Genomic DNA, 18687 nt, shown 5'->3' with positions numbered 1-18687 from the left:
TTTGTAAAAAATTTATTTTCTTATACATTACACTTTATTCACTTTGTATCCCAGCTGAAGTCCCCTCCCAGTCCCATTCTCCCTCCCTCTTCTCCTATTACCCTCCCCCAGTCCACTGATAGGGGAGGTCCTACTCCCTCTGACCTTAGCCTATCAGGTCTCATCAGGACTGGTCGCATTGTCTTCCTCTGTGGCGCCTGGTCAGGCTGTCCCCCCTTAGGCGGAGGTGTAGGCAGAAGACTAATGGTGGAGTAGGTTGGTAGCTGGTCTTGATTTTCTTTTTCTCATTCCACTGCCTCCTGGACATTGAACCCAGGTCCTCACACAGTAGATGGCGTGCTACCCCTGAGCCATCTCTTCATCCAGATTCTGGCTGTATTTTCAAAGCAGAGCCAGTATAATGTGTCCACTGATTCAGTATGAAATGTGAAAGGAAGGAGCTGGGGCTGCTGTCAGGGCATTTGCCCCAAGCAACTGGAAGGATGGGATTGCCATTTTCTGAAGTAGGAAATATAGTTGGGGATAAAGATCTTTAGTTTGACTGGGGTGTAATTAAAATTTAAAACTTGTCTTTGATATATAGGTATGAGTACGGGATAAAAGTCTAGAGATCAGAGGAGTCCAGGCTAGAGAGACAAATTTGGGAGGTACCAAGTAAAGATTTTCTGATACCACTTCAGAGTGAGTGTGTCAGAGGATGTGTGTGAAATTCTATTGTAATTTTAAAACGTTTTGATCATTTTAATGAAACTAGCAATTAATGATTTTAATTTATCAATTTAGTTATATTTATTTTAAAATGTTAATGTTTATGTATATCTAAATTTAACTTTTAAATGCATAAATCTGCAACAGTTGCTTTTTATGGAACAGAAACTAAAAATAAAGCAGAATATTTTGGTATTTAGGAGTGGAGACTTCTCAATTGAATACTTGATATAATTTGTCCTGATATTAGAATTCCTTGTATAAAGATGTGTTTTTTTGTGTGTGATTTTTGAAGGTAATGCTATGGGCTATATACGCATGATAAGATCTGGTGGTCTTCATTGTAGCAGCAATGCCATTAGGTATGGATTCAAACATGATTTCTACCTTGTTTGTGCAATTTAATCTTTGGTGATACCATAGAGAAAGTGTTTATTCTTGTTAAATTCATTTGAGGCTTTGTACCTCTTGTTATGGTCCTTCCCTCTGACCCCTTGTTGTATCCTCAGTTATTAATCCTTAACACATGAGGAATTTTTTTTTTCTCTGATATTTTAAGATTATATTATGGGACTAGGGAAATGGTTCAGCAGTTACTCCTTCAGAGTACTTAGGTCCGTTCCCAGTAGCCATATGGTGCAAATAATTGGCTATCATTCCAGTTCCAGGGGATCTAACAGCTTCTTTCAGCCTCCACAAGCATGGTGTCTAGACACACAGGAAGCAAATACTCATACACATAAAATAGAAATAAATCTGTAAAGAAATTTTTAAGAAGGGTATGTGTATATATCTGTGTATATGTTTATATATGTGTGCCCACAAAATTTACACACTATTTTGAAAATATTTCTCTTAAGTATATTAATTTTTTATCAGCATAATTAGTGAATGTAAAAGTTGCATGATTTTGAATATCAGAATGTGATCACATAAAAAAATTTGATTTGGAACTAAAGTGATATTAACAGTACTACTTGAAATGCAAAGCTTTTCCTAAATTCATACTTAACTTCTGGTGTTCCATGGTACTTTTCAGAAATGTGTTGGTTGTATATATTTTACTTGCCCCCATGAATTCCTTCTCAAATTCTCACATAGATTTGTGCCGGATCTTGAAGACATTGTGAGTTTTGAAGAGCTCGTGAAGGAAGAAGGGCTTGCAGAAGAAACACTTAGAGCAGCCAGGTAAACGGAGCGGCCACAGTTGGGGTGTTAGAACGTGCTTACACCAGACAAGACCGGAAGGCAAAAAAAATGTGTTTTGTAGTCTCAACTTTGGAAACATGTTGTTTTTAAAAAGACTACAGTATTCTAAGACCTTTCCAACCTGACCAAAAGGGGACCTTCTGGGACACGCTGTGCACATGCAGCTGTTTGTCACATGACCCTGCCTGAAGCCTGCCCTTAGCTGGTACCCAGAACCTCAGTGAAGTTAATTCATCCAGGGCCAAGGACATGGCTCCGTGGTGAAGAGCACCTGCTGCTGTTGTGAAGGACTTCAGTTCCTTCCCAGCAGCCATGTGGAGACTCTGGGTGGTGGCTGAGAAGTTAGTGGGTGCTTATTTTTAAGAAAGAGTTGAATAAGGGGCTGGAAAGATGGCCCAGCAGTTAAGAGCACTGACTGCTCTTCCAGAGGACCCTGGGTTCAATTCCCAACACTCACAAAGCAGTTCAGAACTGTCTGTAACTCCAAGATCTGACACCCACAGACGTACATGAAGGCAAAACAGTAGTGCATGTAAAATTAAAAAATAATTATTTTAAAAAAAAGAAAGTTGAATATACAGATGGTCCTTGATCCAAGTAATTTTAACTTTAAGCTTTATGATGTTATAAAAATAGTAAGCATTCGATTGAACCATATTCCTTGTTTTTTAATTTGGTTCTTTTTCAACATAAGCAGTATGCACCATGACTGTAGGGATGCTGGGCAGGGGCAGCAGGGAGCCGCTCGAATCCAGCCTGGAGACCCACAGGGCAAGCACAGGGCACACTGCAGCAGTGTGCTTTTGCCCAGCCGTGCTGCTCAGTAGCTTAGGTGTTCAGCGCAGTTCTCTTCATTTCCTGCTGACCACAGTGGCCCTGTCACAGGATGAAGAGCAGCTGTAGGTGCAGTGTGCGACTCTTAAAGAACCTCCACTGGTGGGGGTTGAGAGTAGTACTGGTTCTACTTAGTCCCCCAGCCAAAGAGGTTGAGGGTAAGCAGGGGCAGAGAGGCATCAGTGAGGAGGTTTAACACAGCAGACTGTGTTTACAGTGAACATGGGTTCTCAGGTAGAAGCCAGCTAACAGCTAGTTCAGGTGCTTGCTGCCAGGCTTGTTGACTTGAATTCCAGGCTCAGAACCCACATGGTGAAAGGAGGAAGCCAACTCCTGCAGGTTGCTCTCTGATCTTTACATTTGATGTACTCGCATGCACCAGCACATGGATGCACACCTACACGAACTCTCACACTCGTGTTTGAAAATGGTTGGTGAGATGCTCAGCAAGTCAGAGCACTCGCCACCTAGCCTAATGTGAGTTTCACTCTCAGAACCAACATGGTGAAAAGAGGACACTGACTCCTGCAGGTTGTTCTCTAGCTTGTATATGAGTGTGTGCACATGTGTGTGGCACATGCATAGTCATGCACGTGTGTGTATGAACACAATAAATAAATGCAAAAGAAGAAGAAATACAAATGACTTTTAAGCCCTAGGATGCTTTATTATTCTATTTTAGGGATGAAGTTTCTGTTGATTCTGAAGTCCAAGGAAATTTTATGCTGTTTCCTGATTTGCAGTGGCATTACCTAACCTAATGAGAGACCTGGATTTTTAAGAAGCTCTACCTTTGAGCAGGAACCAATAATTGTTTTGTTTTGTTTTGTTTTATAGGCATTTGGACTCAGTCCTCAGTGATCATACACGAAACTCTGCTGAAGGCACAGAATATTTCAAAATGCTTGTAGATGTTTTTGCTCCAGAATTTCGAAGGCCAAAGAATATTCATCTCCGAAATTTCTATATCATTGTCCCTCCTCTCGTGAGTATCCTCAAAACTAGAAATGACTTGTTACAGGTGTTAGTACAGACCCAGTCCCCAGAGCACGACATGTACTCACACCTCCTCGCTTTTAGTGAGATCATGTCAGCTTGTGGCCTAGAGCTCAGACTTGCCAGCTGTGCTGAAGGGTTATAGCGGAAAGGTTCTTACTTGGAATGGCAAGAGAAATCTAGTGATTGTCAGTTATTTGACACACCTGTGTGCCATAGTCTATTTATACGGAATTACACCATGTAATCATTTTAAATGTTTAACATAGATTAACTTATTATAGCGTAGTTTGTTCCAACATAGCTTTTAAAAGCTTGCTTTGGGGGATAACATCTCTTTTTAGTTGTAAATATTAGCACCTAAAATAAATTTTGTAGTGCTTCCTCCTAAAATGTTTTCTTCTAAAATAGCTCAAATTATTAAAAATTACATTATAAAAGCAATTGTTGCAGTGAGAGAAGTAGAGTTTAAAAGGTATCTATTAACAGTAAATTTGTTCTTAGAACACTTCTGTACTACATCTTTCATTCAAAATTTGTAGTGGATACCTTTAAAATCTGAACACTCACAGGCATATGATAGCTTTTTATTACATGTGACTTGGATCAAGAGTAGGTTTTCAGACTGGAGAGATGGCTCAGAGATAAGAGCACTGGCTGATCTTCCCAAGGTCCTGAGTTTAAGTCTCAGCAACCACATGATGGCTCACAACCATCTATAGTGAGATCTGGTGCCCTCTTCTGGTGCATAGGCACACATGTAGGCCGAATACTGCATAAATAATAAATCTTAAAAAAAAAAATGAGAGAAGGTTTTCATAGTTTGGAATGTGGCTTACTCCATGGAGTGCTTCTCTAACATGCATGAGTTCCTGGGCTCTGTCCCCAGCACTGCCTACCCTGGATGTGGTAGCCCATTCTTGTAATCTTTGGTTTTTGGAGGTAGGTAGAAATAGGATGGTTTAGAGTTAAAAGTTATCCCTGCTAGCCTGAACTATATTCAGTCGTGTCTTAAAATAGCAATAACAACAAAAAGTGCTGGAGAGATTGGTCAGTAGTTACAAGCACTGGCTGCTCTTCCAGAGGAAGAGGGTTTGATTCCAAGCACCTAACTGGCAGCTCAGGACAGTTTGCATCGATAGTCCCAGGATCTGACATCTTCTTCTAACTTCCATGGGCTCTGTATGCGTATGGAACCTGTATATTAATGTATATATAACATATTGTACATATTAAACATGTTGTATATATATAGTGTGTGTGAATTTATGCATGCATGCAAACATACATACACATAAAAACAAGTTAAAGAAAAAATTTTTAAATGCTCAAAATAAAAAACTCTTCCCCTGAATCATTAATTATGTATTAACAATTACACTATGTAATCATTAATTACATAGTATATTAGAAATTGTTACCCACTGCTGAGCACCTTTCTTTTTTTAAATATTTTGTATTTTATATATCCATTGTTTACTATTAGTTTTTATAACCGATGTGGCAGAGGTGCTCATATACATCTGCTAAGTGCCCAGGATAAATGATTGTTATTTGGTAATACTGTGTGTACTTGGGATTCTCCCCCTGTTTTGTTAGTCTGGAGAGCATTATATTCAGGCCATGGTAGGCAGGTGTGAAGTCATTGCTGAAACTTGGGAACAGTCTGGATTTAAAAAACAAAAACAAAAACATTCAGTTATATAATAGACTAAGAGCAGTTCAGATGAGCTGCCAGAAAAAAGATTTAAATGGATGATGGTAACAATTTCACAAATTGTGATTGTCATGATTGTAGGTAGTAAAAGCCACAACTAAATAAGTAGTATTTTAAGCCGGGTGCAGTGGCTTATTCCTATAATTCCAGCACCAGGGGAGGCAGAGACAGGAAGATCTCTGTGAGTTTGAGGCCAGTCTGGTCTACAAAGCGAGTCCTGGACAGTTAGGGCTACATAGAGAAACCTTGTTTTGAAAAAAACAAACAAACAAGAAACAAAACCAAAAATCCAACAAACAAAAATAAAAGATAAGTAGTATTTTAAGATGAACTGAAGGCAGACAGAAGGATTGCTTTGTTAAAAGTGCTTATGTTTTGAGGTAAACTGAAATAGTTTCTGCTCCCCATGTTTCCTTGTGCTTGCATGGGGTTTACATACTTCCAAGATTCAATGTTTCACTCTAAACTGTGCACAGTAACTTCCAGTGAGCCCTGTGCTGGCAGTAAGTACCAAAGGAGGGAATTCTCCTTTGGAAGACAAGCCCTCAAGAGTCACTTACCTGGATTTGTGTGCTCACCACGAGACAGTTTACCTGAAGCAAGTGTTAACTTTAGCAAATTTTGTTAGCTCAATTGTTTTTCTGCATCTTGTCTCATTTTAGACTCTCAACTTTGTTGAACATTCTATAAGTTGCAAAGAGAAACTAAATAAAAAAAACAAAATAGGAGCTGCATTTACTGATGATGGTTTTGCCATGGGTAAGCTTAATAGAACTATTTCCCACCAATTTTGTGTTTACTTTAAAGTGGGCTCTTAGAAAAACTGCCTGGAAATAGGTTTACGTGTGTCTTGCAGTAGACCCTTTCCCTCAGCAGTGCTTGCTGTTAGTGCTTGCTTTTAAATAAGGGGCTTTCCATCATTTGTACTGTTATTCAATGCTATTTATGTAGCTTACTGTTTGTCCTTCTATTTGGGCTCTCTATGTTGTGTTTTTTTGTCTTGTTTTGTTTTTACATCTTACGTTTAGTTTCATCAGTGCCTCTATAATTTCCTCATTTCTCTTCTGTCTGTCTGTTCAGCTTTGGAAGTTTGTATCATGAACAGACCCTCCCTCCCTCCCTTCCTTCCTTCTTTCCTTCCTTCCTTCCTTTTTTTCTTTCTTCCGGTTTCCTGATGATGTCTAAGATAGTATTATTTTGTTCTTGTTATTTCTTCAGTTTTTAAATACTTCTAACTTTTTTTTAAAGCAGAACCTAGAAGAAACTCTCGTTAACGTTGCCATTTTTGCTGTGAAATGTGATTTGAAAGTGCTGATTCAAGTGGCTAGCTCAGTTCTTGGACCTACAGGTGCAGGAGACAAAAAGAACTTCTGTACTCATTGTAATTTAAATTTTGTTTTTGCTAATGGCTGTAGGTGTGGCCTATACCTTAAAGCTTCTGGATCAGTACCAGGAATTTGATTCACTTCATTGGTTCCAGTCTGTTAGAGAAAAATACATAAAGGAGATAAGAGCAGTAGCTAAGCAGCAGAGTGTCCAGTCAACTAGTCAAGATGAAAAACTGCTGCAAACTATGAACCTTACGCAGAAGCGACTGGAGGTCTATCTACAGGTAGTGGAGCCAAAGCCTCTGACTAACTTTTTATGTGCATTCTTTTGATATCTGGAGCCATATGGAATTCTCATTTTAGCAAGTGAGATAACAGCAGTAAAAAGAATGTATGTTAGAACTGATATTTGGAAGCAATGTCATCATAAAAGAAAGTAGATCAGGTTAGGCAGGATGACTCAGTGGATCAAATGATTCTTGTCCTACAGGTCTAAGGACTAGGGTTCAGATCCCTAGACCCGTGTAAAAGCTAGGAAGGCATAGTTTCCTGTAATCCCACCCAGCACTTGGAAGGCAGGTGCAAGAAGTGCCTTCCAGCAAGCTGCTTCGCTAGTCTATCCAGAATTGGTGAACCCTGGTTCAAATGAAAGACCATAGCTTGATATGGAAAGTAGACAGTTGGTCAAGGAGCACACCTGACTTCAACTTTAGCCTATCACACACAAACCCACTTGCACAGATACCCAGTGACATGTGTGAACAGGTTTGGTCACACACTAGACACAAATGTGCATGAGAATGGCCAGGGTACTTAGAGGTCACTTTAGAGACATTAAAATCCTACTTTGTGTTTTGTTATAAGTCTTTCCTTTTTTATTTAAATCTTCTCATGTAGGAATTTGAACTGCTGTATTTCTCACTGAGCAGTGCAAGAATTTTCTTTAGAGCAGACAAGACTGCGGCTGAAGAGAACCAAGAAAAGAAAGAGAAGGAAGGTTAGTGAGTCTGGACTTAAGCCCCACTTTCTTGTCTGATTTCTACTTTTCTTAATCTTTTGGAAAACAGTATAGCCCTAGGAATGAATCTGTTACTACCCTGTATGGGTTACACGTATTTCTTAGGCCATGGTGTAGTTCTTTTAACAGAAGCACATTGAACAAGCTGTTTCTGTTTCACTCCTCAAGCCTGTATGAGGTGAGAAGGAAGGAGGAGGGAAGGAAGCTGTTTAACTGCAGCTGCAAACAGCTGTGCTGTATAGATGAATGAGTTGACAGTGGCGATTCAGGAGGTGTAAAGTCCCTGGGCTGTTGAGGTCATGATAAAGAGCATTCACTTTGCATGGTGAGGTCCTGGAAAACCCATGCAGCGGAGAATGCTGTGCCTGAGAGTTTCTAGTGAGCCACTAAGGAAAGCCTTGTGCCCACTCCACTCTGTGGGATGGTGAGGCTTACACACTTTATGCATTGTGGAAGAGCCTTGCTCAGTGTTTCACAGCTAATGTCTCCATTTCTCTCAAGACTCGACATGGAATAGATGGTTCCTTTTTTCTGTTGTGGAAATTATGAAACTTATGTAGGTATAGGAACTAAGTAGCATAGAGGTTTTTTTTATTGTTTTTCTTGTCTGTATGTTAGTTTTCATGAATTGAGAGGTAAAATATTTTCATAAAATAAAGTGATTCTTACTATTTTGTCATTTTATACTTGAAGGTGCCCCTTCCCCGTTTTTATGATGAGCAGAGCAGCTCATCTGGGTGACCTTCATGTGAGGTAGTATATTTTGTCAGTGTTGTGTCTGTTAAGTGTCACTTATCAGCGTTAGGGATTAGAAGCACATCCAGGTATTTTTAAAATCTGCATTTACAAGGATGTGCTTAAAAATGATTCCAGATGCTTAGTCTATATAAAATGACAGCTTGTCTATACTGTTGTTTGGGTGTCTGTTCAAGATAACATAAGCAGGCAGATGTATCTCAAATGTGACCTGGGACCATCTAAATGGTGAAAAAAAAAACAGTTGTTGCTTTGGCTTTGCTAAGGCATTTCATGTCGTGACTTAGCAGGCTGCAGGTGGGCTATGCATTTGCTGTGAGGCCTGAGGCATGAAGAGAGCAGCAGCCTCCCTGGCTGTTGGGCTCCTACCCTGGTGCTCCTTGCTTTGTCTTGTGCTTCAGGGAACAAGCAGTTCTGTTACGGAAGTGCTTGATGTTGATACTCACATGCCCGCTCAGTCTGTTTTTAAGACTGCTGAGCTACTCAAGTGATGAGAACTGTTTACTGCATTAGTCAATTAATTGTCATCTGCTAATGTATAAAATGAGTACAAGACAGTTTGTACAAAGTACCAAGATTTATTTGCACAAATAATAAAATGACTGTTCTAAAAATAAATTATGGCCGGGCGGTGGTAGTGCATACCTTTAATCCTAGCACTTGGGAGGCAGAGGCAAGAGGATCTCTGAGTTTGAGGCCAGGCTTCCCTATACAGAGAAACCCGACTTGAAAAACCAAAAAAGAAAAAAAAAAAAAAAAAAAAAAAAAAAACAAACAAAAACCGAAGAACTAAAACTGGATACAATGGCTCATGCCTGTAATCTTTGTATTTGGGAGGCTGAAGCAGAAAGATCACTGAGTTATGTATAGGTTATGTATTAAGCTCTATACCAGTCTGGCTTGCAAAGTCTCAGGAAATAAGGTAAGGGTCTGGGAGATGGCTCAGTAGGAAAAATGCTTATGGAACCTGAGTTTGGAGCTCCTGCATTCAGGTAAAAGCCAGGCATGGTGGCATGTCTGCAAACCCACTTCACCCCTGGGGGTTCAGTGGCTAGCCAATCTAGCCAAGCAGAAAGCTCCAGGTCCTATTGGAAACCCTACTTTGAAAAACGAGGAGAAGCTGGAGGAAGGTCTCCGTAGACAAAAGCACTGGCTTTTATTACTGTTTTGTTACTCTTTCAGATAACCCGGGTTTGGGTTCATAGCCATGTGTAACTCTAGTTCCAAGGGATCCAGTGCCCTTTTCTGCCCTCCTTGGACACAAGGCATACATGTAGGCAAAATACCCATACATAGAAAATAAATTTAAATTTAAAAAATGAGGAAAAAGAAGAGGTGGACACGCCTTGTCAGTTTCTGGCTTCCATATGCACGTGTTTGCACACATGCACACACACGTGCACACATACACCCGCACTATACATCCAGAATAAGTAAAGTAAATGCTCTGGACTGATGGCAAGTTACTCATCTGGATATTGTGATACATACACGCCAGTCATGTTTCCACCAGTAATTGTAGTATATCAGAAAGGTGATTTCTTGTCTGGCCCAGCTGGACAGAAGGAAGATTTCTTAACATATTTAGTAAACAAGCTAGTATAATTTGTGATGTCAGAAAAATATTTCATGGATGCAACTTTATAAATTGACATTTAGGAGTATAGCTTTTCCCAAATTGTTTTCTTAAAATTGACATTCATCTTTCCGTTAATATTTTTACTCCTGCTTTCAGAAGAAACTAAAACAAGCAATGGAGATGTTCCAGAGAGCACTGTGTCTGCAGACCCTGTTGTGAAATGATGATATGAAATCACCAGGACTTTCCCACTGACATGCTATAAACTGCTTGACAAGCTGTCATTTCCTAGGTCACATCTGAGAACTCTGTATGGCAGGGCCCTGGAATCAAGCCCACTTTATTTCTAAGGCTCTAGTTTCCAAGGGCTGAGAAGCAGATAGTAAGATTGGATCTTTGGAATGTAGGCTGAAGATGCTCCTGCGAAACTCTCTGACGTGAAAATGTCGAAGGACAGGTCCAGATCCCTAAACCATCGCCTCCATCTCCTGTACTGTGTGTTTGTAATTTGTGTATATCTTTGGTCCATGTTGGTCTCAAGTCATGGAAAAGTCAGTGCATACACTCTACACAGCCAGTAAATACGCAATTTGAAGAGTTGAACTTGAAATTCCTGAAGCATCTGTGTCAGAGAATGTGAGGGATGCGTTGATCTAGGGATGCAGTGTGACCAGCTAGTAATCCTTCCTGTGTTGTTCCACTCCATATGACTCACAGGAGCTGCTGATGTCTTTGGTGAGACATTTGATAATAGTTTACATTGCTTTGGGAACATTTATCCTCCAATAACTGCTTTAAATTTAATATTTACTTAATAGTCAAAGAAAACTCAGATTAAGCCATAGACTCCCACTTGAAGCTTCACTAGGTTTGAAGGCACTCTGTGATTCTGGGAAAAAAGAGTGATTGTCCTACATCCAAACTCAGGTTTATTCATTACCTTAAATTTAAATATTGGTGGCAGTTAAGACAGATTTTTACTTTAAATCAAGTGTAATCTAAGACATAAGCTTAAATAATAACTGCACTACAACAGGCTTTCAGTAATTTACCACTGTGAGAATAAAACTATTAAGTCTCTTACTGATTGTAAAAGAAGAAAGATTTTGAGTAAATTTAGTTCCCAACAAGCTACTAGCTTTATTTTTATAAAGGTATGCTAGTTAATAGTTAAGTGGATTAATCATGGCCTTTTTTTGAACATATAATTAAATGATGCCTTTGGGATGAAAAGGAAGGTTTAAAACTTTAAATGTAATACAAACATTATTTTGGAAATGCTTTTTTTTTTTTTTTTTAATTGCCTGCTTAACTATTTCTTTTGGATACATCTTGCAAGTAATCCTAACACTTAGAATTGTGACATTATTCCTTGGTTTTAGCTTTGGGAGTGGAGACACAGTGCCCTACCTGGACTGGGTGACTTTTTCTCAGTCCCAGCTAAATACCTTGACTGTTAAGTCAGAAGGAACAGGATAGAGTGGGATTTTTTTTTTTTTATTATGTAAACATGGCTTAGAGAATTATGAGCAAAGGATGGATTAAAGGTGTTTAATATTTGTAATACTAACTGTAGAGATGGCCCTAAAGCATGCTGCATAATTAATAATTTATATTTTCATTATTATAAATGTTTATATTAATGATACTGGATTTGATTATATCAGATTAGTCACCATTTTATAGTACCCATATTTTCTCTTTTAAAAAAATGTTCTTTGTTCATTATTCTTGCACATTAGAGCTTATATGCTGACTCCCTGAACCTTTAAAATTGGGAAGAAAGTGACAGATAATTGTTACCTTTAAATTTTACATTTAGTTAAAAATAATGTCACTACAGTCTGGACAAATTATAGTACATGTATTTGAAATAAAATCTCTGAAGAGAGAAGTATTTAAATGGTATTAAACTGCAGAGCAACAGGGCTTCAGTGTATTCATACTTGAGTTAATGTATACATTGGATGATGGTTTTCCTTGCTAACAATATTTTTTCAGACATTGTAATTTAAATATTAACATGAGTGTTTTGTTGTAAATTCACAGAAAACTTAATGATGTTCAAATTCTCAGGAATTAAGAACTAACCATAACATTGTCAGTTCTAATTAGATTTTGTAAAAGACTTCAAGTTTGTTATCTCACTTGAGTGGGGTCTCCTTTGCCCAGCTCTAATAGAATACAGTATGTATAATAAAACATTAATAAATACAGGTTTAAAACTGTCCTTCCCTTGGATGTTTATGTGCAGAATTGAATGTCTTCAGCCAGTGGGTTTTTATGTGTTTTTTGATGGTCGTGCGGAACTGAGGACTGAACCTAGACAGCAGTCTGCTGCTGAGCAGTACCCTGTCCATGAACAGTAGTACTTGATGACCTTCCTGAGGTTCCCTTACATAAAATACATATGCACATAGGCAAAAACTTTCAAGTATGAGTTGGGATTGCACGTCTGTGTATTCCAGATAACGAATTTTCCTTTATAGATAATTGATTATTCACAGGATGATTCTTTTTTTTTTCCTCCAAGACATGGTTTTTCTGTGTAGCCATGGCTGTCCTGGAACTCATGCTGTAGACAAGGCTGACTTTGAATTCACAGAGATCTGCCTGCCTCTGCCTCGAAAGTGCTGGGATTAAAGGTACGTGCCACCACTGCTGGGTTAGGTTGATACCATTAACTAAAAAGACCCAGTGTCCAGGTATTTTGTTTCCTAGTCCTAGAAAGGAAGCCCGAGTTAACATGTCTGTGACATGTTAAAAGTGACTGTTGGCAGTTTAGAATCAGGAATTTTTTTGAAATCCTAATACACAGGGTTTTTATTTTCCTTTGGAATCTTGTTCTCTGTAGCTCAGCCTGACCTTAAAGTCAACAATGCTGTTGACGTGGCTTCCCACATGCTGGGGTTACACGTGCATGCCACCAAATCCAGCTGGTGTGGAGATGGTGGAGGCAGGGAACTGAATCCTGTTGAATCCTATGCTGGGAAAGAAATAATTTTTGCCTCTTTTTTTCTTATGTAGCAATTCACTGATAAAATGAAGATGTGGGACTGTGGCCACACAGAGCTTCTGTGCTAGGCTGCTGGGGTGAAGAATAACTAGAGTTGCTCAGCTTTAGTTTGGAATAAGTCTCTCTCCAGCATTATATGACAGATATTTCAGACTGCAGTCCTTTGTTTAGGACCAAGGACTTACAATTTAGAAACAGTTTAATAGGCTTGTAAAAAATGAAAGGATCCTCTAAAACAAGTAGAAACGTAGTAATTACGCAAAGTCATGAGACTTTGTAGGTGATGATAGCAGTTAGCATTCAGCTTATACAAAGTAAATACTTACATGTAGTTGATTATATAGAAAAAGGTAAGCCTATAGGTAGGTTTTTATTTCCCCTCTCCATTTCAGTGGTGTGGCTCTTTACCACTTTCCCTGCTGGATAGCTGCAGTTCCCATCAGTGAAAGTACACCCAAGAATATAGATGAAATTTATCTTCCGGTTGATACAGATAGGACATAATTTTGGAACATGCTTAAGAACTATAAATATATTTAAAGGTCTATGTGTGGTGAAATATTTTTAGTAATGCCCCCATTAAGGTGAAGGGAATTAAAATATCCTTAAGCACAGACATATAAAAACATTACTAAAGTATTTAATCTTCGGAAAATTTGCACAAAAGGTAATGCAGCATTAAAAAAAATACTTCTCTCTGGTATTGCAATTATCTCCAAAGTTAATGCCATTTTGAAAATTTAAATTTTAAAAATTAAGACCATTGCAAAGGACACTTCAAAATTAAGACCATTTGGAGATTGCTTTGTGTCTGAGGTCACACACCTGTCACATGGTAAGTGGTTAGAAGCATAGACTCTGGAGCTAGATGAGTTCAAATCTTGACTTGCCTAGAAGCCAGGTTACTGACCCTGTCTTGGCTTCATATCCTCTACTGGAAGTTGGGACAATATAGTAGTATTTAGCCCAAAGGTCTCCAGGGACTGTTTTTATGTAAAGCACTTTATATACTAAACACTTTATACAGTACTGTAGAGCTAGGCATGGTGACAGATGCCATATTCTAAGAGCACTTGGGATAAAAACCCGGAGTTCAGCCTGGGTTAGATGGGGAGACTGTCTCAGAAAAGGAAGAGATGGTACTCAGTACTTAGGGAAGTTTAGTTTGCGGGTATACAGTGCTATTCATGTTAGCTAGAGTAATGTTTAGGTTGTCTCGCTTTCCATCGGTAGAATGCATTGATTATGAGTGTGGTGGTCCCTAATCCCTGTAGGTTGTGGGCAGGGTACAGTGCTTTCATTGTGTGCTGGGGCTAAGCATCCATAAGCTCTATGAATTATTTAAGCGCTTAATCTTTATAGAATCTGCAGAAAATGCAACCTAAAGAAGGCAGGCTGAAAGTGAAGACTAGCCTCATACTGGGAATGGAAATTGACAGGTTGCTGGCTTCTGCAAAGGTCCTTCCCTCCTTTCAGTTGGGCACATGGCAGTCTTTCAGTGCTTTTAACATTAGTGTGAATTTGGTTAGTTGAGACAAAGGACCAAGTCACCCATTGCTTCTGGCTTAGACTGTATGAGAACTAGTCCTACCACCTACCCTAGAAGGTCCCACAGCTGCTCCTCCTCTGGTGGGATCTGGTGGTTCTCTGTCCTTGGCTCTTCACAGCTGTTTTCCCAAGTAATACAGTTCAGTTAATAGAGATGCTCTATTCTGATTTTATGCCTTTAGTTCAGTATTCTGAAGTTCTTTCCTGTTGATCCATAGGTATAGTGGATTAAATTTTCCTTCTCCTATCCGGTTACATGCATGACAATATTTTTGGGTTTTGTTTTGTTTTTGGTAACTGGGTTTCTGTATCTGGGATTATGTGACCATTTTCATGTGTCCTGAGGCATGGGTGTTAGGACAGGTAGACTTTGGATTGCACTTAGAACCTGGAACTGATGCCCATGCCTTTTATGGGCAAGACCCATTACTTTATTTCTGCCATCTGCTATGTATATGTGGCTTTCACTTCCTGATTATTTGAGACTGAGCACATTTGTTTCCAAGCCCTTGTAACCTACGAAATGCTTTCATTTTCTTTATTTAGGTTCTTGGTCTTCTGTGTTTGGCTGTCTCTACTCAGTTACTGTTTTGTTCTGTCATGGCCTTTGCATGGTTAGTTTCAGTATAGTCGTTTTACGTTCACTTCAGGGCTCGCATGGCTTGATTTCTCTTAACCAGTCTGTGTAGTACTTCAGTGTTTGCTGTGCACAGAACCAGGAATTGAACTGTTCATGACAGACAGGTGCTGTGCCTCTGAGCCAAAGCCCCAGTGTTTTAGTTTTCAGCTTAGTTATCCTGAGCCTCATCTCCTTGACCCCTCACTGAAAGTTCTGAGCAAGAGAAGTTTAGGTGACCGTAGTTCTTGCAACTCACCAGAAAACTTAACTGACAGAACAGTTGTGTTACAGAAACTTATAAGGTATTTGTGAGCTAATTTTCAGCTATATAATTTCAGATTAATTTGGACCAGTTTGCTGGATTTGGTGCACATGAGGGTGGGTCCTTCTAACATACGGTTGTCTAGGTTTGGGTGGTCAGTTTTTGTTGTCTCTTTTGTCTGTGGTATATGTGTGCACGGGTCAGAGTGCATTGTGAGTACATCTGCATGCCAGAGGTTAGTGTTGGGTTGCTCTCCACTTTACTTTTTGAGAAAGGCTCTCTGTTGGAATTAGAGGAGAATTAGGTTGGATGGCCAGCAAGCTCATCTAAGATCTTTCACTTGCACAGCAAGCACTTTACCCATAGAGCCAGCTCCGCAGCCCCTATGTTTTTTGAGACAAGATTTTGTTTTTAGCCCAGGCGGCCCTTGAACTCATCCTTCTTCAGCCCCAAGTGCTGGAAATGTAGGTTTACCACTGTCACTGACAGCCAGGCATCATGGCACCTGTAACTGCAGCAGAAGCAAGGCAAGCCTGGGCCACATAGCAAGACTTCAGTTTTCATCTAGAGAAGGTCTATAAACCACAGTAAGCCGGCCGGGCCGGTGCTGTCACATGCTTTTAATCCCAGCACTTGGGAGGCAAAGGCAGGTGGATCTCCGAGTTTGAGGACAGCCTGTTCTATAGAGTGAGCTCCAGGCCAGCCAATTACACAAAGAAATCCTGTCTTGAAAAACCAAAAAAAAAAAAAAAAAAAAAAAAAAAAAATCTAAAAACAGGAAGCAAAGAAAGAGATGAAACAGTAATTTTTATTGCTAAATTATTACAAAGATAGGCTGTTGAAGTTGGTTACAATGAAGTATACTGCATGATTTCAAGATCTCTGTTTCATAATTAGGAAGGGTAAAAACGTCACATCGGGCCCCACAGCTGAGCTTCATTGGTCCCTTTGAGGAAGATCTGGCTCAGGAGAAATAGGAACTAGCAGCGCTGTCCCTTGCTCACAGTGAATAAATAGCCATGAAAAGCAGCCACATGTAAGAGGACCTGAAGCTTTTGAGTGAAGGCTGGTTCAGAAAAGTTCTGATGTAAAGACCTGCTGTCTGCTAGTGTTTGAGACCAAATTGCATAGCAATGCCATAAGGTTCATGCACGAGACAAGTTGGTTATAAATACACAATCTTCACAATGGCAGGCACTTAAAAAACTAAGTAAAATACAAAAATAGATCGTATTAATAGGAACTATTTAGTATTTAACAAATTGTAAATCCAGGGTTTTACCATTTTTAAAAAAAGGATTCTAGAAACTGAAGTGATGCCATCCAAATAAAGCAAACAATGCATTTTTAGAGCTCTCATTCTGGGTACCCAACAGTATAGTCTGAAGCAAAGACTTACCACAAAGCACCTAAAATAGCATTTGTAGATGGGTGGGCACGCTGTCACCCATTTCTTACTGTTTCCCTCCCAAGTTTCTGTGCCAAGGCATCCAAGGGTACATTCCATGTGATTGTCGGTGTTCTAAAATCAGGTCAGTGTGCCTGTACGTCAGAGAAGTTGAAAACCCCTTAAGGAGGTGGCTCTCCTTCCCATGTGCTCTGACCCCAGGTGCCCAAGTGAGTTATGCTTCAGATTCTGCGCCTCTGTTTTCACTTGGACTTCCGCCAGTGCCATCTGGTTCATCATTTAACAGTACATATTTTCCATCATTGGTTAGTGGTATAGACAGCATTAATCGAGCCAGTGCTTCTGGATCCTGAAGTTAAGAGAGTTTAAGAGATGGGGGAGAGAGAAAAAGCTTAAGATGTACTTTAACCCCTGTGGCTTGGCTCTCAGAGTCCTGTGCTGTAGCCCCATTCCGCCTGATTCTTGTCTCTGTGGGCTGCATCTGAAGAGATGCAAGGGATTACTTCTAGATTCTAAGCTGCTCTCCTCTTGGCCAAACCATGACTAATGTATCCAAGTTATAATCTCCTTCAGAGTCTATGGGGTAACACAAAGCTTCACAGAACTTGTATTCTACACTTTTAAGCCCCCTTTTTGTTTTTTGTCTTTTACTGAGTACCAGGAGTTAGCAAAAGTTGTACAGGAGCCCAGTCTATACACTGGCCCAGCAACACTGCTCGTGGTTGCTTTTCTACAACAGTTCAGTAGTCAGACTCCAACAAGCCTAAGGAAAGGTCCTTCACGGCAAGTGTGTGCACTTCTGATCTAGACCCTTCCATTCTACTTTGCCTGTTCTCTTGGGCAGACTGAAGCTTAGAAATCACTTCAAAAGCTTCTCTGATGAATGAAAGATTGTAAGCTGTTGAATAACATGTTCTCCATCTCTGTTCTTATCTAGTCAACTCCTGGCTGGTGGTTGTCAGTGCTGCTGGGAGCTAGGCGGCAGTGCAGATGAGTACTTGTTTTGTTTTTCAAGAGAGGGTTTCTCTTTGTAGCCTTGGCTGTCCTGGACTTGGTTTGTAGACCAGGCTGGCCTCCAGCTCACAAAGATCGCCTGCCTCTGCCTCTCTTAAGTGCTGGGATTACAGGCGTGCACCACCACACCCCGCTGATGAGTATTTTTAAGTCTGAATTAAGTTTTGTATCTGAATTCGAAAGAGAAGAACTCTAGCCAGTTTGAATGCAAGCAAGAAAATTAATACAGTGAAGCTGCAGCAGTGCTGTTTAGTGAATTAAGAGGAAAGACGTTACCAGATGGAGTCACCTGAGCATACGTATCTTGTTAGAGAGCTTGAAAGAAATCCCAAACTTGAGCACAGAGTCTCAGCTTTCTTTCTGAGAATCTTACTGTGTCTACAGATGTCTTGGTTACTGAACCAGTGCTGAAATGCATCTTACCTTTTGAACCTCAATAATTTCTTTCCCCAAATTAATAGCGTAACATATCTGTAAAAGACAAGAAAAATAATGTTTGGCAAAGGTAGAACGAGGTAAATGATACAGAAAATACCTTCACTGAGGAGCACAGTGAAGCTACTGTCTGCTCGCACCCAGATGGGAAGACAGGGTCTGGCTGCAGGAGCCCTTCAGGGTGCTGTTACGGTATCTCAGGTAAGGGAAAGACCCAAGTGTTGTGCTGTTTCCAGCTGT

General features: G+C 39.8%; 2 protein-coding genes across 3 annotated transcripts in view; one reads left to right on the top strand and one right to left on the bottom strand.

The window, feature by feature from the left end:
* The window catches only part of Washc4 (WASH complex subunit 4), a 61734-nt gene extending 49359 nt beyond the window's left edge, over positions 1-12375 (top strand). The window contains exons 27-33 of one of the 2 annotated variants that reach the window (XM_055627843.1): positions 1004-1070; positions 1810-1896; positions 3589-3736; positions 6127-6223; positions 6880-7076; positions 7690-7789; positions 10305-12375. In XM_055627843.1, coding sequence (XP_055483818.1) covers positions 1004-1070; positions 1810-1896; positions 3589-3736; positions 6127-6223; positions 6880-7076; positions 7690-7789; positions 10305-10369 — 761 coding nt within the window. In that variant the 3' untranslated portion in view covers positions 10370-12375. Of the gene's footprint in view, positions 1-1003; positions 1071-1809; positions 1897-3588; positions 3737-6126; positions 6224-6879; positions 7077-7689; positions 7790-10301 lie in introns of both variants that reach the window. The other variant, XM_055627842.1, reaches the window with a different exon arrangement.
* Positions 12376-16380: 4005 nt separating this feature from the next.
* The window catches only part of Appl2 (adaptor protein, phosphotyrosine interacting with PH domain and leucine zipper 2), a 45846-nt gene continuing 43539 nt past the window's right edge, over positions 16381-18687 (bottom strand). The window contains exons 20-21 of the mRNA XM_055627812.1: positions 18436-18483; positions 16381-17347 (exon numbers count right to left, since the gene is read on the bottom strand). Of these exons, the coding sequence (XP_055483787.1) occupies positions 17213-17347; positions 18436-18483 (183 nt within the window). The 3' untranslated portion in view covers positions 16381-17212. The remainder of the gene's footprint in view (positions 17348-18435; positions 18484-18687) is intronic.

The sequence above is a fragment of the Psammomys obesus genome, unplaced genomic scaffold (genome assembly GCF_907164565.1).
Source record: "Psammomys obesus unplaced genomic scaffold, mPsaObe1.curated_primary_1811, whole genome shotgun sequence".
In the NCBI taxonomy this organism is placed as follows: domain Eukaryota; kingdom Metazoa; phylum Chordata; class Mammalia; order Rodentia; family Muridae; genus Psammomys; species Psammomys obesus.
This window is presented reverse-complemented; position numbering and strand designations above follow the sequence as displayed.